The sequence below is a fragment of the Salmo salar genome, chromosome ssa03, assembly GCF_905237065.1.
Source record: "Salmo salar chromosome ssa03, Ssal_v3.1, whole genome shotgun sequence".
NCBI classification, from domain to species: domain Eukaryota; kingdom Metazoa; phylum Chordata; class Actinopteri; order Salmoniformes; family Salmonidae; genus Salmo; species Salmo salar.
Window position 1 is genome coordinate 25507157 of NC_059444.1, and position 22569 is coordinate 25529725.

The following is a 22569-nucleotide window of genomic DNA, read 5'->3' on the forward strand; positions in this document are numbered from 1 at the left end:
GTCCTATACCAGGGATCATCAACTAGATTCAGCCGCGGGCTGATTTTTTTCTTGAGCAGATGGTCAAGGGGCCGGAACATAATTTCAAATAACTTGTAGACTGCAAATTGACCACAAGAAGCCCAAACAGATATTATATTTGACGAAACATAATCATTTCAAATCTTGCTTAGATTTGTATATGAATACATGCAGTGCCTTCAGAAAGTATTCCTACCCCTTGACTTGTTCCACATTTTGTGTTACAGCCTGAATTCAGTCAGAATTTTTGCCTCAGCCATCTACACACAATACCTCATAATGACAAAGTGAAAACATGTTTTTAGTAATTTTAACAAATTTATTGAAAATCAAAAACAGAAATAACCATTTACATAAATATTCACACCCCTGAGTCAATACATGTTAGAATCACCTTTGGCAGCGATTACAGCTGTGAGTCTTTCTGGGTAAGTCTCTAAGAGCTTTGCACACCTGGATTGTACAATATTTGCACATAACATTCTTCAAGCACTGTCAAGTTGGTTGCTGATCATTGCTAGACAGCCATTTTCAAGTCTTGCCATAGATTTACTATCTGATTTAAGTCAAAACTGTAACTAGGCCACTCAAGAACATTCAATGTCGTCTTGGCAAGCAACTCCAGTGTACATTTGGCCTTGTGTTTTAGGTTATTGTCCTGCTGAAAGGTGATTTTGTCTCCCAGTGTCTGTTAGAAAACTCCAATAGGAGTTTCCCTGTGCGTAGCTCTATTCCGTTCTTATCCTAAAATACTCCCTAGTCCTTGCCGATGACAAGTATACCCATAACATGATGCAACCACTGCCATGCTTGAAAATATGAAGAGTGGTACTCAGTCATGTGTTGTGTTGGATTATCTCCAAACATAACACTTTGTATTCAGGACATAAAGTACCTTGATTTGCCAGATCTTTTGAGGTTTTAAGTGCCTTATTGCAAACAGGATGCATGTTTTTGAATATTTATATTCTTTATAGACTTCCTTCTTCTCACTTTAATTTAGGTTAGTATTGTGGAGTAACTACAATGTTGTTGATCCATCCTCAGTTTTCTCCTATCACAGCCATTAAACTCTGTAACTGTTTGAAAGTCACCATTGGCCTCATGGTGACATCCATGAGCGATGTCCTTCCTCTCAGGCAACTGAGTTAAGAAGGACACCTGTATCTTTGTAGTGACTGGGTGTATTGATACACCATCTGAAGGGTAAATAATAACTTCACCATGCTCAAAGGAATATTCAATGTCTGCTTTTTTGTTTTTTATCCATCTACCAATAGGTGACCTTCTTTGCGAGGCATTGGAAAACCTCCTTGGTCTTTTGTGGTTGAATCTGTGTTTGACACTCACTGCTCGACTAAGGGACCTTACAGAATAAACACTATTACTGCGCACAGAGTGAGTCCGTGAAACTTATGTGACTTAAGCACATTTTTACTCCTAAACTTATTTCAGCTTGCCATAACAAAGGTGTTGAATACTTATTGACTCAAGACATTTCAGCTTCTCATTTTTTATTAATTTGTAAAAATGTCTACTTTCTACTTTGACATTATGGGGTATTGTGTGTATGCCAGTGACACAAAATGTCAATTGAATCAATTTTAAATTCAGGCTGTAACACAAAATGTGGAAAAAGTCAAGGGGTGTGAATATTTTCTGAATGCACTTTATATCTCTTTATTGTGCGTGGGAATACTTTGGAACAGATTTACAAAATAAAAATCTCTTGGAGCTGATTTGCTGGTGTTTTTACATTATTTTATACCCACAAATAAACATTTGTCTTTTTGGGGGGCTCAGAAAACTTGTGGGGGGGGGGGCAGTTGAGGAACCCTGTCTTAAACTGTTCCCCGCTGGTGTATAACTGCTATCCTACACAACACGTTCATTATGCAGAGATACAGCCTCTTCAATACTGAATGAAGAGGTAAATTGCACCTATTATCTAGTATGCCATCATGGAAAATGTATTTCCCCACACCTACCTATTTGCATACTCAATGCACTCAAATGTCTATAAATGTGCTGTTCTTTTTTTCAGTCTCTGCCCATTCTGCGAACACTGCATTATATCAATAGCAATGCTGTTGGCATGCTATATAACCAGTGGCTCTAGTGAAAATATATTAACCATAGTATAATACACATTACCATATTATAGCCTATCCATATCTTCTAGAGTTGCATACACATAATGTGACAACCTGTGCTAACATTAACTAAGTGGAGGCTGACAAAATCACCACAGTGTACTTTATTAAATTAATTTTGGTTCTTTGTGTTGCATTAGAATCAAATAAAAATTTACAAAATTCCAATATATACAAAAATGTCATGTTCTGTTTTAAATCTTCAATTTACAATAAAATTAGTTTTGATCTGATTTAATGCATTTTAAGCACTTCAGACTTTCATCACACAATGCAACTTACTTAAAGACCAATAATGAACAGTTTTTTAGTTTTTTGCATTTTTGTCATTTAATACATCACATACACCACACTATTTGAATCTGTATTACATCATGTAACTGCCATCTTGCGGTGGCGACCTCTAGTCAACAGACACCCTTCACAATCAGGACTCCGAGAGGAATGTTCTTTTAACATATACATTTGCATACATTTATTTACAGTTAGATAGTTTTGTTTTTCAATTACTATTGTGATCCTCCATTTGCAACTGAGACACTAAGGACATCTGTACATTATGCTTTAGAAGTCAAACAAAATGGAATGCCATTATTCCAATGTTCATTCGTTACTGTGCTTGTACTAATGTGCTATAGGCTATAGGGGTGGAGTAGTATCATACAGTATATCACTGCTATTCATCTACATTACTAGTATCTAATGTTGATGTATACCTCAGAACAAAACTCAAAACACCAATAATGGATCCAAATCTCAGACCGGAAATAATAGTAGTTTCTTTTTATTATTATTATTTTGTCTTCAGTATGACCTGCTACAAGAAGGACATGTACATTTGGGGGTAAAAGTCAGGGGTGCCCATTTAAACTGTGAGCTTAATAGGTCTATCTTGCATCATGGAGTATTCTATCATAGTATAAGCACAGTAACTTTATAGAAACACAATGCTATTGGGCCCTGAACAGAGAACTCTGATAAACCTAGAGGCCACTCTGATGATCATAACCACACAACCAGGGGTATGGTGCACAAAAACAAATCCTTATGAGATTGAAAGAAATAAGACAAAAGCATAAATGTTTTCTTAAGGCAAACGAAACAGATCTAAGCAGCTTAAATCGTCACAACCATCAATTCCTCTTAAACAATAAGTGGGTTTGTTGACAAGTGCATTTTCCAGTCTGCTGTCTGATGCACTTACAGTAGTAAGCAGAATACCCTCCACCATCAAAACACTGAACACCATATCATTTGTTTCACATTTCCATGTATGATCTTGGTAAGAAGATCAGTACAGTATCATGTATGAATGACGTCAGAGGAGGGTATTCTGTTCAGAAACCAAGTTGAGGTAGGTACATGTACAATTTACACACTATTTCAGAGATGATGATGAACAACGGTAGTCTGCGATTCATCCCTGGATGTGCTAACGAACACAAATACAAAACAAACAAGACACCGTCCTGAAATGTTTCAGAGTGTTTCTGTATAGATGGGTTTTACAGATGGTGTAATAATCATTTCATCATTATCAACCACAAGACCAAATTCAATTCTCTCACTCAGTTGTGACAACAGGGAACGTATTATCAATGTACTGATAATGACTCATTTGACCTCATCTGACCCTATAAAAGTCACTGACATATTCATATTTGACACTAAGTTCAACCCTACTATTTCCTAAAAATAGAACAACATTTAGAAAAGGTAAAATTGTAAGTCTTGTCTTTTTAGGGGTGACGTATAGGGGAGGCCACTGGGTGCTAATTTGGATGGGACTAACAGCAGTTGTTCGTATCTGTTAATTATTCTCAATATACATGGATAATGAGGAAGCCTATGTGGATATCGCTGTATGAGGACACAGCTACACCAATATTCTGCAAAATATGACTTCAGTTTAGTCTAGTTGAGGCAGTGACCACAATAAATCCTCAACACTGGGACCCCCACTGAAAATGAAAACAGCAGTTGAAAGCAAACAACATGATATGAGCAAAACAAGAAAAAATCTCATGTTAAAATGGATCAGATTGAGTGAAGGGAAGCACAGCGAAAGAGAGACATGTGCAGGGTGACATTAAGAGAATTATATACAAAATGTTTTATTTATGAGGAGATGGAACCTTGCCAAGTGACCTTCAATGATTCACTAGTTGATGAGAAATTTGTTTTACCTCCATAAGTTTATCATCAGTGGCAGACCTAAATAAGAGATCCTAAATCGCAGTGTAGCCTTGTTTCTTGTTTCTTCCCCAAAATATGTAGCTCACATCCTCCTTATTCTCACAAAGGCTTTAGAATTATTGACTTAAAAAGTGTGCTCAGAATTAAAGAACCTCTCCCCATTGATTAAAAGATATTCTGTTGTATCAAATGATGACAAATATATGTCTGGATATGCAGCCAATCTCCCAAATCCACTGGGCACAGATGTCAGTTCAACGCTCAGCTTTGATTGATATTTGCAGTGGAAAATTAACAAAACATTGAGGCCATTTGTTGCATTTTGGTTTTTCAATTGGGTTAAAATGAGACAAAATGTTTATGTGATGAGTTTGTGCTGATCCAATTAGTTTAGTCCTGCGTATAGAAGCCTTTTGTCCAAGAATCTAATAAAATCTGCAAAGTTGTGTGCGCGTCATCACGCTACTGAATCCTGTTCTTTAACCACCATCCTCCATGCCACAGTGAGTGACAAAAGCCACAGTGTTGTGCCATTGATGATAATAAGCTAATTTCGAACCCTGTGCTTTCCTCATTTTCACCGCGGCCATTTGGTTTCTGTCTTCATTCTAAATAAATCAAAGCATCTCATTTCAAATGAAACTGGAAACAGATCGGTTAACGAGAGAAACTGAACAGCTAAGAGTTGTTCTAATAAGGAGTGCTGCATCAATTAATGAATGCTGCTCCACACTGAATCCAACTCAGAAGTAAACAGAGCTGTGGACATGATTTTACCAAGTGCTTCTGCATGTATTACCAACAAAAAAAAACCTTTTTAGAGAGTCTCTTGAACTTGTAGCAGAATTCACTTTTGAATATTTAATGGAGTTGATTAAAACATACCACAGAACACAATGGAACAGACACTGTAACTAAGACAATTTGCGTAATGGCGCGGCAACAAGGCAAATTATGTGAAAACAAAGTAAACCATGTTCAAATGAAGAATTACCCACCTACTAACGTATATGAACACTACAAATAATAAGACATTTCAACAAAAACAGTTGACCTAAAATATATCTATACCATTCAGAAGAGATAAAAAATCTAGCTCTAGTCGAACACAACTGGCACGTCTTACTGGACTAATCAGGAGCTTTTTCCCTCAAATTTTCACATTGAATGCCACGATTTCCTTCTGTCAATGTGCTCTTTAATTCCACTGACAAGTTTTCAGCTTGTTTTTTTCTCTCCTCTTTGTCACTCTCTTCTCTCCATACTTAAAATGAACAAGACGTAAAAAATAAGCACTTGTGACCTAGAACTGAAAAAGAAGGAACAAACTTTCAATTTTGTGCAGACACCTTTTCAAGATTTAAAGATGCAATGTTCTTTTTTAGATATCACATCCACAGTCATAGTGCCTGGGGCTTAAGTCAGAGCACAAAGGTGAAACACTTTCTTACCTGCTCAAAACACCATCTTGACACCATTCATGTTGGGTGTTGACAGTTACAATGATATCAGTGGTATACGCCCTAGAATTCCTCTGTGTGGTACTGATCTTGTGTTGATTATAGGCTACAGCAGCATTTTTGCACCATAGGGCTGAAGAGCACATCTCTAGTTCCTTGCACTACAATATATAGCTACAGACAAAATGACCACTGATTGTAGCATCTACACATGCCTTCCTGTGCCATGCTTTGTCTCTCTTACACGCACACACGCACACACACACACACACACACACACTCTCTCTCTCTCACGGACGGACAGACGCACGCATGCACACACACACATAACCCCCCCACCCACCCCCCCCAACACGCACGGATGGCAATACATTTTCACATCAGTTACGTACAACGTTAAAAAGAATGTTGCATCTTGAATCTGACGGTACATCCCGCAGGTGCTTCAGTTATGAGAGTAGTTTGGCTGAAGTGGCTGCTCGTCTGTGTCCTCGTCTCCTCCTCTCCTCTCCTCCTCCCCATACAGAACAGGTCTGTGTGGCCCAGCTAGTAGACTGATCCTTATCAGCCGGATGGACGCACGGCAGCCCAGACCAGAGCTGCACGAGACTGGACTGTAAATGGGAGCTGCCAGGAAGGTATTTGGCCTGCTGCCTTTTATCCAGGCAAGAACAAAGATGAGGTTTGTCCTTCAGTCTCTCCACAGTACATGAACATTTCGGTTTTATGTAGCATATCAACAGCATGATACCCAGGTACAGTACTCTTTCTTCAACATTGTATTCAAGTAAATAGTAGTTCTGCCCAGCCTCAATCTAGTACTGTCCAGTTACTGGCGGTCACAGCCACCGACCTGCAGACTCAGTCCACACAATCCAGTAGTTTCAGACCTTTTGGCACTAGCACAACATGGCTGCTGACATCAGAACTTGGGACCAGTACACGTGTACAGTATGACAGACAACTCTCTAGTCATGTTGCTAATCACATCACAGAAATAACTAGAACCATCCTAATATGTATCAGGACCATTTGATGACCTTTTTTTTATTAATAACACGTCCACTCTATGTATATCAGGGGATATTACTAGTATCTGTAAATGTACAGTATATCTTTGCAGATCTAAGATGGTGGTAGTAGAGATGACTGTAGATATTTGAGATGCCATAGGTAAACAGGAACCAGCAATGACCTTACATTGAGTACTTTGGTACTTTTGTCATATGAGGATGTGTATGGTCCTCTGCTTGGTTCCACCTGGTTGGCAGAGCTCAGACAACCTTCATTACAACCTGTTATAACCTATTATGAACCTTCATAACCCACCTATTATGAAGGGGCATGATGTCATTCATTGGAATGCTGCTGTTATTATGATAGACTATGGGGATACATTTGTATTTGTGTGTGCAATGGCCTTTTATTAAGTAAGAGGTTCCCTGACAGACGTAAGTAAAAACTACAAGAACAATAACGACAACATCAACCAAATTAAAAATACATTTAAAAAAAAAAGTTTCGAAAACATGAATATATCCCTCTGTCACATCAACTAGTAAGTTGTGCCTATTCTGAAGTTGTAAAAAAAAAAAAAAAAAAAAACAGCTGGCGCACACCCAGAATAATAGTTTGTGTGGAGGTGCTGACTAACGGCCAATAAACTATAAACTATTAAAATAAAGAAAGTCGCACACTCCATGTATAATCTCCAAGCTATTTAATGGGTATTTAGCCAACGTTTCGGCATCACTGTGCCTTCCTCAGGGTGAGGAAGTGTGCCTTCCCCTGAGGAAATCACAGTGATGCCGAAACGTTGGTAAATATCCATTGAATTGCTGGGAGATTATACATGGAGTGTGCGACTTTCTTTATTCTGAAGTTGTAACCATGACAACCAACATCATGGTTCAATGCTAGTATGTATATAGAGAGAGCTGATAACGTATTATTGCCACAATCCTGCTGTAAATCCGAGTTGATGGTCATCCTTTATTACAGTTGAGCATTTCCATGGATCCTTCATCCAGGCATCCAGGCAGCGGTGCAGGGCTACAGCGTGGTCTCGTACTCTAGACGCTCCTGAACAGTAGTGTCATCTTTGTACTGGAGTCTGGGTGGCGTGGGGGAACAGTCGATGGCCAGGATGGCCTTGCGTATACTCCTGTCCAGTACGTGCCTCTCCCAGGCCGGATAGCGATTCCGACACAGGTCTATTTTGATGACTGTCTCCTCAATGCGTGGGGCACGGGAGGACGGCGTGGAGGGGGCGGTGGGTCTCACCTGAAACACGGGCATACAGCCGTCTCTCTCTGTGTATTTGGCATCTCTGCCAATGGTGCCATCCCCTGAGATGAGGGGCACACCCCGATTGGACCTCAGCGAGTTGGTGGCCCCCTCGGTGGGCAGCATGAAGGCAGCGGTGGGGTCGTCCAGCACGAGGCTGGGCGAGTGTCCGAAGCGGGGCCCGTTGGGGTGAAAGAAGGCGTAGTACATGAGCATGAAGACGATGCCGGTGAGGAAGCTGCTGAAGATGACACAGAGGGCGGGGACGGCGAAGGCGTCGGTGCTCTGAGGGATGCGGTACAGGTACCACAGGGCACTCAGAGCAGTGTTCTCCAGCAGGATCACAAAGTAGTAGATGAAGAGCCTACACCGAGTACGACCCTCCTTCACATTAAACCAACTGAAGATGTAGATGATCCCCACTACCATGTCGAAGACAATCTCCTCCCACTTGGTGATGCAGAACTCCGTCTCGCAGTGGACTATCCAGAAGGTCATGAAGCACCAATGCAGGACGATGAAGATGCCGAAGTAGAGCTGGAACACGGAGGCGAACAGGGCGAAGGTGATGACCCGGGCAGCGATGGTGAAGAAATGCCAGCAGAACTGGATGATGACAGCCAGGTAGCTGATTGGCTTCTTGTCGTCCCGGGAGTCTCGCAGCGCTTTCTGATAGGATGCCAGGGCCCAGGCCAGAGACACAAGGGAGGCAGCCGCTGTCATTCCTACGGAAACACAAAGCGGACAAAAAAAACGAATTAGAGACACAGTCACAATCACATTTACAGGCATTACATATTGGTAGTAATGTGTGGAATTTTCCTTCCTGTAAATCTGCCATGTGACGGCTTCTTAAATAATATACTATAATGTCACCAACGGAGGATTCACAGAAAATGTGTGATGGAAAAATATATGTTTTGCAGGAAGTATCTAAGAAGAGCACTTTTCAAAGAGCATTGCAACACCAAACAGAACCAGGAGCCAAACTCAAATCTATTTGCAACAAACACAAACAAAAGCACATTTAGGAGACAAACAACCCTTAACCCTTAACTAGTGTCGATGTCCACACCCACACGGGAATCTAATTAGCATAATAATACAAAATCACCGTCAAAATCCATCTATTTAAGCTAGAGATATCCCTTTCTTTGCATGGGCTGACCTTCTGAAATAGTCCGGCCACACAGACAGTATGGTGAAGAATTTGAGGCTGAAGAAATTCGGCTTGGTCCATAAGACCCTCACAAACCCTTACAGATGCACCATTGAAAGCACCCGGTGTCACAGAAAGGCCAAGAAGATAAGAAGATAAGGACTTCAGCCACCCGAGCCATGGCCTGTTCACCCCGCTACCATCCAAAAGGCGAGGTCAGTACAGGTGCATCAAAGCTGGGACCGAGAGACTGAAAAGTAGCTTCTCCCTCAAGGCCATCAGAATGTTAATTAAATAGTCACCACGAGCCAGCCTCCACCCAGTACCCTGCCCTCAACTTTAGTCACTGTTACTAGTCGACTACCACCCGGTACTCTACCCTGCACCTTAGAGGCTGCTGCCCAATGTACATCGTCATGGAACACTAGTCACTTTAATAATGGAACACTGCCACTTTAAATAATGTTTACATACTGTTTTACCCACATCATATGTATATACTATATTCTAGTCAAGGCCTATCCTATTTAACTATTGCTGTACAGGTCGTATTCTTCAGATATACTACATATTTCTAGCCATATACTATCCGTATTGTCTATACAGCCCATCACACACACACACAGCTGAAGTCGGAAGTTTACATACATTTAGGTTGGAGTCATTTAACTCGTTTTTTCAACCACAGATTTCTTGTTAACTATAGTTTTGGCAAGTTGGTTAGGACATCTACTTTGTGCATGACACAAGTCATGCTAATTGACATAATTTGAGTCAATTGGAGGTGTACCTGTGTATGTATTTCAAGGCCTACCTTCAAACTCAGTGTCTCTTTTGCTTGACATCATGGGAAAATCAAAAGAAATCAGCCAAGAACTCAGGAAGAAAATTGTAGACCTCCACAAGTCTGGTTCATCCTTGGGAGCAATTTCCAAATGCCTGAAGGTACCACGTTCATCTGTACAAACAATAGTACGCAAGTATAAACACCATGGGACCACGCAGCCGTCATACCGCTCAGGAAGGAGACGTGTTCTGTCTCCTAGAGATGAACGTACTTTGGTGCGAAAAGTGCAAATCAATCCCAGAACAACAGCAAAGGACCTTGTGAAGATGCTGGAGGAAACAGGTACAAAAGTATCTATATCCACAGTAAAACAAGTCCTATATCGTCATAACCTGAAAGGCCGCTCAGCAAGGAAGAAGCCAATGCTCCAAACACACCATAAAATAGCCAGACTATGGTTTGCAACTGCACATGGGGACAAAGTACTTTTTGGAGAAATGTCCTCTGGTTTGATGAAACAAAAATATAAATTTTTGGCCATAATGACCATCGTTATGTTTAGAGGAAAAAGGGGATCGCTTCCAAGCCAAAGAACAACCGTGAAGCACGGGGGTGGCAGCATCATGTAGTGGGGGTGCTTTGCTGCAGGAGGGACTGGTGCACTTCACAAAATAGATGGCATCATGAAGATGGAAAATTATGTGGATATATTGAAGCAACATCTCAAGACATCAGTCAGGAAGTTAAAGCTTGGACAATGACCCCAAGCGTACTTCCAACGTTGTGGCAAAATGTCTTAAGGACAACAAAGTCAAGATATTGGAGTGGCCATCACAAAGCCCTGACCTCAATCCCATATAACATTTGTGGGCAGAACTGAAAAAGCGTGTGCGAGCAAGGAGGCCTACAAACCTGGCTCAGTTACACCAGCTCTGTCAGGAGAATGGGACAAAATTCACCCAACTTATTGTGGGAAGCTTGTGGAAGGCTAAACATTTGACCCAAGTTAAACAATTTAAAGGCAATGCTACCAAATACTAATTGAGTGTATGTAAACTTCTGACCCATTGGGAATGTGATGAAAGAAACAAAAGCTGAAATAAATCATTCTCTCTACTATTATTCTGACATTTCACATTCTTAAAATAAAGTGGTGATCCTAACTGACGTAAGACAGGGAATTTTTACTAGGATTAAATGTCAGGAATTGTGAAAACAGAGTTTAAATGTATTTGGCTAAGGTGTATGTAAACGTCCGACTTCAACTGTATATACAGTACCAGTCAAAAGTTTGGACACACCAACTCATTCAAGGGTTTTTCTTTATTTTTACAGCTTTGCACACACTTGGCATTCTCTCAACCAGTTTCACCTGGAATGCTTTTCCAACAGTCTTCAAGGAGTTCTCACACATGCTGAGCACTTGTTGGCTGCTTTTCCTTCACTCTGCGGTCCAACTCATCCCAAACTATCTCAATTGGGTTGAGGTCGGGTGATTGTGGAGGCCAGGTCATCTGATGCAGCACTCCATCACTCTCCTTCTTGGTCAAATAGCCCTTACACATCCTGGAGGTGTGTTGGGTCATTGTCCTGTAGAAAAACAAATGATAGTCCCACTGAGCGCAATCCGGATGGGATGGCGTATCGCTGCAGAATGCTGTGGTAGCCATGCTGGTTAAGTGTGCCTTGAATTCTAAATAAATCACAGACAGTGTCACCAGAAAAGCACCTCCACACCATCATATCTCCTCCTCCATGCTTCATGGTGGGAAATACACATGCGGAGATCATCCGTTCACCTACTCTGCATCTCAAAAAGACACAGCGGTTGGAACCCAAAATCTCAAATTTGGACTCATCAGACCAAAGGACAGATTTCCACCGGTCTAATGTCCATTGCTCATGTTTCTTTGCCCAAGCAAGTCTCTCCTTCTTATTGGTGTCTTTCAGTAGTGGTTTCTTTGTAGTAATTCGACCATGAAGGCCTGATTCATGCAGTCTCTTCTGAACAGTTGATGTTGAGATATGTCTGTTACTTGAACTCTGTGAAGCATTTATTTGGGCTCCAATCTGAGGCGGGTAACTCTACTTAACTTATCCTCTGCAGCAGAGGTAACTCTGGGTCTTAATTTCCTGTGGCGGTCCTCATGAGAGACAATTTCATCATAGAGCTTGATGGTTTTTGCGACTGCACTTGAAGAAATGTTCAAAGTTCTTTAAATTTTCTGCATTGACTGACCTTGCTGTCTTAAAGTAGTGATCGACTGTCATTTCTCTTTGCTTATTTGAGCTATTCTTGCAATAATATGGACTTGGTCTTTTATCAAATAGGGCTATCTTCTGTATACCACCCCTACCTTATCACAACACAACTGATTGGCTCAAATGCATTAACCTCTCTAGGGTAGGGGGCAGTATTTGCACGGCCGGATAAAAAACGTACCTGATTTAATCTGGTTATTACTACTGCCCAGAAACTAGATATGCATATAATTATTGGCTTTGGATAGAAAACACCCTAAAGTTTCTAAAACTGTTTGAATGGTGTCTGTGAGTATAACAGAACTCATATGGCAGGCAAAAACCTGAGAAGATTCCTTACAGGAAGTGGCCTGTCTGACCATTTCTTGGGATTCTACACTCTCTTTATTGAAAACTGAGGATCTCTGCTGTAACGTGACACTTCCTACGGCTCCCATAGGCTCTCAGAAGGCGGCAAACCGGTGAATGATGTCTTTGCAGGCCCTGGCTGAAAAACAGTAGCACATTTGGATAATGGTCGATCAGAGAACAATGAGACTGAGGCGCGTGCATGAGGCGACACCATGTTTTTATTTTTTCGTCTTTGAACTATAACAGGGTTTCCCGGTCGGAATATTATCGCTTTTTTACGAGAAAAATCGCAGAAAAATTGATTTTAAACAGCGGTTGACATGCTTCGAAGTACGGTAATGGAATATTTAGAAGTTTTTTGTCACGAAACGCGTCGGGCGTGTCACACTTCGTCACCCTTCGGATAGTGTCTTGAACGCACGAACAAAACAGAGGATATTTGAACATAACTATGGATTATTTTGAACCAAACCAACATTTGTTATTGAAGTAGAAGTCCTGGGAGTGCATTCTGACGAAGAACAGCAAAGGTAATCAAATTTTTCTAATAGTAAATCGGAGTTTGGTGAGGGCCAAACTTGGTGGGTGTCTAAATAGCTAGCCCGTGATGGCTGGGCTATCTACTCAGAATATTGCAAAATGTGCTTTTGCCGAAAAGCTATTTTAAAATTGGACATAGCGATTGCATAAAGGAGTTCTGTATCTATAATTCTTAAAATAATTGTTATGTTTTTTGTGAACGTTTATCGTGAGCGATTTAGTAAATTCACCGGAAGTTTGTGGTGGGTATGCTAGTTCTGAACGTCACATGCTAATGTAAAAAGCTGGTTTTTGATATAAATATGAACTTGATTGAACAAAACATGCATGTATTGTATAACATAATGTCCTAGGATTGTCATCTGATGAAGATCATCAAAGGTTAGTGCTGCATTTAGCTGTCTTCTGGGTTTTTGTGACATTATATGCTAGCTTGAAAAATGGATGTCTGATTATTTCTGGCTGGGTACTCTGCTGACATAATCTAATGTTTTGCTTTCGTTGTAAAGCCTTTTTGAAATCGGACAGTGTGGTTAGATTAACGAGAGTCTTGTCTTTAAAATGGTGTAAAATAGTCATATGTTTGAGAAATTGAAGTAATAGCATTTCTAAGGTATTTGAATAACGCGCCACGGGATTCCACTGGCTGTTGAGTAGGTTTCGTCCCACATACCCTAGAGAGGTTAAGAAGGAAAGAAATTCTTCAAATGAACTTTTAACAAGGCACACCTGTTAATTTAAATGCATTCCCGGTGACTACCTCATGAAGCTGGTTGAGAGAATGCCAAGAGTGTGCAAAGCTGTCATCAAGGCAAAGGGTGGATACTTCGAAGAATCTCAAATATAAAATATATTGTGATTTGTTTAAAACTTTTTTGGTTACTATATGGTTCCATATGTGTTATTTCATTGTTTTGATGTCTTCAGTCTTATTCTACAATGTAGAAAATAGTAAAATGTTTTGACTGGTACTGTATACACTACCATTCAAAAGTTTGAGGTCACTTAGAAATGTCCTTGTTTTCCATGAAAACATACATGAAATGAGTTGCAAAATGAATAGGACATATAGTCAAGACGTTGACAATGTTATAAGTAATGATTTTTAATTGAAATAATAATTGTGTCCTTACAGCCTTGCAGACCTTTGGCATTCTAGTTGTCAATTTGTTGAGGTAATCTGAAGAGATTTCACCCCATGCTTCCTGAAGCACCTCCCACAAGTTGGATTGGCTTGATGGGCACTTCTTACGTACCATACGGTCAAGCTGCTCCCACAACAGCTCAATAGAGTTGGGATCCGGTGACTGTGCTGGCCACTCCATTATAGACAGAATACCAGCTGACTGCTTCTTCCCTAAATAGTTCTGGCGTAGTTTGGAGCTGTGCTTTGGGTCATTGTCCTGTTGTAGGAGGAACTTGGCTCCAATTAAGCGCCGTCCACAGGGTATGGCACGGTGTTGCAAAATGGAGTGATAGCCTTCCTTCTTCAAGATCCCGTTTACCCTGTACCAATCTCCCACTTTACCACCACCAAAGCACCCCCAGACCATCACATTGCCTTCACCATGCTTGACAGATGGCGTCAAGCACTCCGCCAACATCTTTTCATTTTTTCTGCGTCTCACGAATGTTCTTCTTTGTGATCCGAACACCTCAAACTTAGATTCTGTCCATAACACTTTTTTCCAATCTTCCTCTGTCCATGTCTGTGTTCTTTTGCCCATCTTAATATTTTATTTTTATTGGCAAGTCTGAGATATGTTTTTTCTTTTTTTTTCCTCTGCCTAGAAGGCCAGCATCCCGGAGTCGCCTCTTCAATGTTGACGTTGACACTGGTGTTTTGCAGGTACTATTTAATGAAGCTGCCAGTTGAGGACTTGTGAGGCATCTGTTTCTCAAACTAGACACTCGAATGTACTTGTCCTCTTGCTCAGTTGTGCACTGGGGCCTCCCACTGTCATGCCCTGATCTGTTTCACCTGTCTTTGTGATCGTCTCCACCCACGTCCAGGTGTCACCCGTTTTCCCCATTAGTCCCTGGGTATTTATTCCGGTGTTCCCTGTTTGTCTGTTGCCAGTTCGTCTTGTCAAGTCAACCATTGTGTTTTTCCGTGCTACCAGGGGCGGAAATCCCGGTGGGGACGGGGAGGACACGACCCCCCCATCCTGGGAAAAATATGATTTGTCCCCACCAATATATCACTGAAACATAACTATGTAATTTAAATAATATTAATAATACGCAATGAAATCAATTGTGCTGATTATAGACACTTAATAGCGCGTTTTTAAGTTTCAAAAGATTGCGACCCCCCCCACCCTTTGCCTCACAATGGTTTGATCCACTGCCAGTTCCTTAGTTGGCAAGGTAACAGAGGGGTCATGTCTACTGTCTGAAAGGCACTCAATGCACGTAACTGACGTGAGGTTCATCCAGTCAATCGCGCCAATGCAATGTTTTGTTTTATGTTGGCAGGGTTCACACAAACACTAGCTGAATATGCAGAGCTAGTGCGCAAATATTAACTATTAAGCTAGCTAGTACCTATTCCATTTATGTGGCGTCGTCAAAGATGGAATCTTTGCTATCGTCAATTTATTCCAAGATCAGCATGCAGATGATGTAAGTTAGTGCTTCAAAGTCCCTGTGATAAGGTTAGCGATAAACTGAAGTCCAAACTGAACAGAACTACACTCTCTTCTACCATTGTCTTAAATATATTTAATGGTCTCGTTGCAAAAGCTAAATTGTCGCAAGGGAACTTTTACTTACTTATTTTATTTCACCTTTATTTAACCCGGGTAGCAAAGATTATAGCAAACACCACTGAAACGGAATTGGTGCTCGCTAGCTTTGCAAATTCAGCTATTGTTGGAAGCCAGCCAATATGAAACAAACTATTAAAATTACAAAAGGTTGCAGCATATGTTGTGTAAATGGTGAACTCATGCAGCTGTCAACTTAGTTATGTAGTTTTGGGTACCGGTAGTTAGGAGTACGGCAAACACCTTATTTCTTTGGTTCCTCAATATACATTTACCATATTACAATGTAGGCTATGTGTTACAGCACTACTTTTGGTGTCCCCCTCAGGAATTGCTCTTGAGAAAATTTCATGTAATTGTCCCCTCCAAAGTTGATATCAGATTTTCGCCCCTGCGTGCTACTGCTTTTTCTTATCTCTCTTTTGCTAGTCCTCCCGGTTTTGAACCTTGCCTGCCTTGACTCTGAACCCGCCTGCCTGACCATACTGTACCTCCTGGACTCTGACCTTGTTTATGATCTTTTGCCTGTCCACGACCATTCTCTTGCCTGGCCCTTGGATTATAATAAGTATCAGAGACTCGAACCATCTGCATCTGGGTCTCGCCCTGTGCCCTTATACCCACTCCTCTTTCTATTCTGGTTAGAGCCAGTTTACGCTGTTCTGTGAAGGGAGTAGTACACAGCATTGTACAAGATCTTCAGTTTCTTGGCAATTTCTCACATGGAATAGCCTTCATTCATCAGAACAAGAACAGACTGACGAGTTTCAGAAGAAAGTCTTTGTTTCTGGCCATTTTGAGCCTGTCATCGAACCCGCAAATGCTGATGCTCCAGATACTCAACTAAAGAAGGCCAGTTTTATTGCTTCTTTAATCAGTACAACAGCTTTCAGCTGTGCTAACATAATTGCAAAAGGGTTTTGTAATGATCAATTAGCATTTTAAAATGATAAACTTGGATTAGCTAACACAACGTCCCATTGAAACACAGGAGTGATGGTTGCTGATAATGGGCCTCTGTAGATATTCCATAAAAAATAAGCAGTTTCCAGCTACAATAGTCATTTACAACATTTTAACAATGTCTACACTGTCTTTCTGATAAATTTTTAATGGACAAAAAAATGAGCTTTTAATGGACAAAAAAAAATAAGCTTTTCTTTCAAAAACAAGGACATTTCTAAGTGACCCCAAACTTTTGAATGGTAGTCTGTATATATATATATATATATATATATATATATATATATATTTGTTTTGGAGCTTTCCTATATCTCTCAGATAAAAGACAGACACTTCAATACATACTTTTTTTTAAATTAAATTTTGGACTATCTTTTATTCCCCATGTATGAATCTGTTTTTCAATGCGTTTCTATGGGCTAATAGAAGTAAGGGCAAATTCAATGTTTCATCAAATCATTTTGTAATATATTTTTTTATATACCTACAGGGGTCCTAAAATTCTAATTAAAATAGCTAAATGATCCTTTGTATGACCATCTTAAAACAATTCCATATGTTAGCTTAGTAGAAACCCAGCCCCGGGACCATAGACCTTAGGGGGAGGAACTGCATAGCAATATCTACCAATGGTGGAAAAAAAGTAAAAAAAATAAAAGTCAAGATACCTTATTAGAAAATTACTCAAGTAAAAGTGAAAGTCACCCAGTAAAATACTATTTCAGTAAAAGTCTAAAAGTATTTGGTTGAAATATACTTAAGTATTAAAAGTAAATGTAATTGCTAAAATACAGTGCCATTGGAAAGTATTCAGACCCCTTGACATTATCCACATTTTTTACGTAACAGCCTTATTCCAAAATTGATTAAATAAATAAAAATCCTCAGCAATCTACACAAAATACAAGATAATGACAGAGCGAATAACAGGTTTTTAGACATTTTTGCTAATTTATAAACAATGTAAAATATAAATACCTTATTTACATAAGTATTCAGACCTTTTGCTATGAAACTCGAAATTGAGCTCAGTCGCATCCTGTTTCCATTGATCATCCTAGAGATGTTTCTACGACTTGATTGGAGTCCACCTGTGGTAAATTCAATTGATTGGACATGATTTGGAAAGGCACACACCTGTCTATATAAGGTCCCACAGTTGACAGTGCATGTCAGAGCAAAAACCAAACCATAAGGTCGAAGGAATTGTCCGTAGAGCTCAGAGACAAGATGGTCACTAACAGAGCTCTAGAGTTCCTCTGTGGAGATGGGAGAACCTTCCAGAAGGACAACCATCTCTGTAGCACTCCACCAATCAGGGCTTTATGATAGAGTGACCAGACGGAAACCTGGCACCATCCCTACGGTAAAGCATGGTGGTGGCAGCATCATGCTGTGGGGATGTTGTTTAGTGGCAAGGACTGGGAGACTAGTCAGGATCGAGGCAAAGATGAACAGAGCAAAGTGCAGAGAGATCCTTGATGAAAATCTGTTCTAGAGCACTTAGGACCTCAGACTGGAACTTAAGCACACAGCCAAGACAATGCAGGAGTGGCTTCGGGACAAGTCTCTGAATGTCCTTGAGTGTTCCAGCCAGAGCCCGGACTTGAACCCAATCGAACATCTCTGGTGAGAACTGAAAATAGCTGTGCAGCAACGCTCCCCATCCAACCTGACAGAGCTTGAGAGGATCTGCAGAGAAGAATGGGAAAAACTTCCCAAATACAGGTGTGCCAAGCTTATAGCGTCATACCCAAGAAGACTCGAGGTTGTAATCCCTACCAAAGGTGCTTCAACAAAGTACTGAGTAAAGGGTCTGAATACTTATGGTAATGTGATATTTAAGTTTATTTTTATTTTTTATAAATTAGCAAAAAAAATCTAAAAAACAGTTTTTCTTAATCATTAAGGGGTATTGTGTGTAGATCGATTAGGGAAAAAAACACTTTAATCAATATTAGAATAAGGCTATAACCTAACAGAAGTAAAAAGTACATACTTTTATATAGGAATGTAGTGAAGTAAAAGTTGTCAAAAGTATAAATAGTAAACTACAGATACCCCAAAAAACAACTCAAGTGGTACTTTAAAGTATTTTTACTTAAGGACTTTACACCACTGATATCTAAATCAGTGAATCTCCACAGCACAATTAGCTCAATATTAACCCCATTCTTTTCCAAGCTGCCTGTAAAATACAGCAATTCACAAGGCCCACTGGTGGTGTTTAGCACTGAAATATCTGAACTGAGGGACTTTATTGTTACTGGGTACTCAGTTAACTCCAGTAAAGATGGCTGTGATGATGGCAGAGGCCCAGGGAAGCCTGGCTGGAGAGTGATGACACTGGGTTTCTCTGAGGAGCTGGGTGCCATGGTTACTAAGTGCTCATGTTGCTGGAGTGATCGTCCTCTATCAAGAGTGAGAGGAGACCATCTCCTGGCCTCGATACCAGAGGGAGACAACAGCCCACACACACACAGACTGACAAGTACTAGAACAGACATTAGAGAAAGAACAAGTCGACAGACTGAAATGACTGCATTTTACTAGCTTTGTGAAGTAAATTCTGTTGAATACATCTACTGTTTATTATTCCTCTGTAAACCCCTAGGGATTCAAGGGAAACTCTTTAGACTACAATTTGACTATAAATACTGAAAGCAGGAGCAATAAGAGGCTAATTGGCAGCCATTCAAGTTCATGCAACCCTTTAATCACACGGAGGAGGACCATATAAAATCCTGGGATACATCCCAAAAAGTACCCTATTCCCTATAGTGCACTACTTTTGAGCCCACTATAGAGCCCCCCACTATATAGGGAATAGGGTGCCATTTTGGATGTAGACCTGGACCTCTCTCTGGCAATTATACAATGGTGCTGTTGGACCATGCCAAACGAAGATGGCTTCCCATTAACACGAGTGGCTCTGAAAACTTAATTGCAACAGCTTTGTATCCAATTAAAAGTTAAGGCTTATTTTCCATCAGGCTGTTCAGAATGGAATGTCCCCATTCGGCCCACTCTCCATTTTCTTTGGGAAGCTTAATAAACCATGTTATTCAATCGTTGAGCAAATAAAAAGTGAGGAACAGTCGTTATTACGGCGCATGACAGTCACTTACTCTTTGCCATAAGTCTAGGCAGCTAGGCCTCTCAGTAAACACACTTGCTCTGTTGCTTTATTACATTTTCAAGAGCAAAGAGAGAGTGAAGCGATCTGGTGAATGAAGACTGGTCGAGCTGCGCCGATAGCCTCAGTTCATCCAATAGTCTAAAGGCCTGGCTGGGTGGACTAGGTTGTGCCTTTAAAGGTTCGATCAGATCAGACCACATTGAAATGAAGATGATTGCTATTCATTTTAACACAGCTCCCTTGGCTCCTCTTACAATACAGAGTTAGAGCTACCACTGTGAAGTGGAGCCTCATCCACAAAGATCTGGCAACAAGCTGTGCTTCAGTGGGAAAAGTGAGAGAAAAGTGAGAGAAAAACATGATGATGGCACGGAATACTTAACATTCTCTAGACTGCACTGCTGTGGGAAAGATATTTGTCTGTCTAACCTAGATTTTGGGTTATGATGTGGCTGCTACAGACACTTTCTGTCCATATAGAAACGACCTCATACATAATCAATTAATTATCCTGCATATGGATTAGTAAATCCAGCTTCAAGAGTTGAAAATGAAAGCCACCCAAACACCCCTCCAAATGTAAACGAAGAGTTTAGATGAAATGGAAAATATAGGACATCTTCATGCTTTGATATGTACATACATTGAAGATCTTTTTTTAGTGCCTCACTTAAAACTCTTTTCCTCCTTGTGGATGGATGTTTATGTGGCACCACGGCTCTTCGGAGCATGCATTTTGGTGCAATATCAACCCTGTCACATTACTCAAGGAGCCTTACAGTATGGCAAAGTGTTAGCCTATTATCCTTTCTGTAGCTTCCCTTTGTGTAATGTCTCCTAAATAAGTCTCTATGGGATTACATTGAACTATATTCATTACTTATCTCCCTGTTCCTGGCCTTTAACACCCAGGACCTTTACAGTCAATTACATTTTGTTATCAGACGTGAACATATGGCTGACTCCTGCGCTTTCTAGTAAATTTCACTTCAAAGTCAAACCGAGTCCGTTTTTTAAGAGAGACGTCCTCTCTCTCCTTTTCAGGATGTCAGAACTGGATGGTGTGATGTATACAGTAGGACAACATGTTCATTAAACATGACAGAAAATAATTGTCTTTCTTCGTCCACTACTGTCTGTCCACCATATACAGTACATTGAGCTGGGAGAATCAGACGGCTGTCTGTCTATCTATCAATAATATAACTATGCCTTTAAGCAGATACTTTTTTATAATCAACTGTATCTACTATATCGATTGGTCTATTTATTTACATGTGTGTATTTGCTTGTCATTGATTAATGACAGTGTTTAACCCAGTTAGATGCAGGCCAGGCCATTAGCTGTTGGCTGTTGGGGCATGATGAAAGGGTTTAATGACTACTGTGTGGAGTGGGATAATTAACAGGCTGAGGCCAGGAGTGTCAGGGGACTAGGAGGGGGCTGTGATTCTTATTCTGGAGCTAGGCCCTGCGTGCGTGTGTTTGTGCATGTCTGGCATGCGTTTAGTTTAGTGCATGCGTGTGAGTGTGTGTGTGTGTGCAAGTGTTTCTGCGGAAGGAAGCATAGCCCCTCCTCTGCCCTCACACACAAATGTGAAGTGCATCTCGATGAGGGGAGGGAAGCCAAAGCCAGAAGAACCTGCCTGGCTGGAATGGTCCAGTAGCATGCTTCCTGGTTACTGGGCTGTGTGATTTGACTGGTCATGTAATGCTCCTCTCCTCTCTGCTCGTCCTGCTCACAGAAGCTACAGTAATTTGGGGAATGGGGCGGGCTGGGGACCAGGGAGGAGAGGGGGTTATGTAAACCACAGCAGCATCACTGCAGCACAGTCTGGGGCTGCAACGTCCCAAATGGCACCCTATTCCATATGCAGTGCATTACCTTTAACCAGACTAGTGCACTATACAGGGAAGTGTGGGCCATTTCGGACAGCAAAGGATCTGCCCAAAAGTACTATATAAGGTACTATAGAGTATAAGCACTACATAGGGAATTGTAATTTCAGACGGAGCCTGTGTCTCCTTAGTATCTTCCACATGGCGGACTTAACAGTAAAATAACTAACTGATGGGAAATACCTGCTTCAGCAGCAGCAGCAAGGTCATTACTGTTGACAGCACTGGGAAATGGATATAGGAAATAAAACGCTCATGAGTGTCTGCTTCCTGGTATACTGTACAGTTGAGCTTTGTCAGAGTGGTTTTCTCCTCATCGACCCATGCCTTTGGCAACCATAGTGTTACTGATAGTTCCTTGGCTTGTCACTGCTTTTATAAAACGACACTATGGATTTCTCACTGCAAGCAACAGAGCTGTATAACTTAATCTCTAGATAACTCTCTCAGTGATACTTAAAAAATATTCTCTGGTACTTTTGTATACTTTTTAGCTAGTAGTCTGAAAGTATCACCACAAACCAAAAGTGGCCCCCGAAAATTGCGTACTACGTCACAAATGCTCTCTCTCTCTACTGTGTGTGC

General features: G+C 40.7%; 1 protein-coding gene across 1 annotated transcript in view; it reads right to left on the bottom strand.

Moving 5' to 3' along the window:
- Positions 1-7643: 7643 nt before the first annotated feature.
- LOC106599359 (XK-related protein 4) overlaps positions 7644-22569 on the bottom strand; it is a 95907-nt gene continuing 80981 nt past the window's right edge. Inside the window, exon 3 of the mRNA XM_014190558.2 lies at positions 7644-8841. Within this exon, the coding sequence (XP_014046033.2) occupies positions 7883-8841 (959 nt within the window). The 3' untranslated portion in view covers positions 7644-7882. The remainder of the gene's footprint in view (positions 8842-22569) is intronic.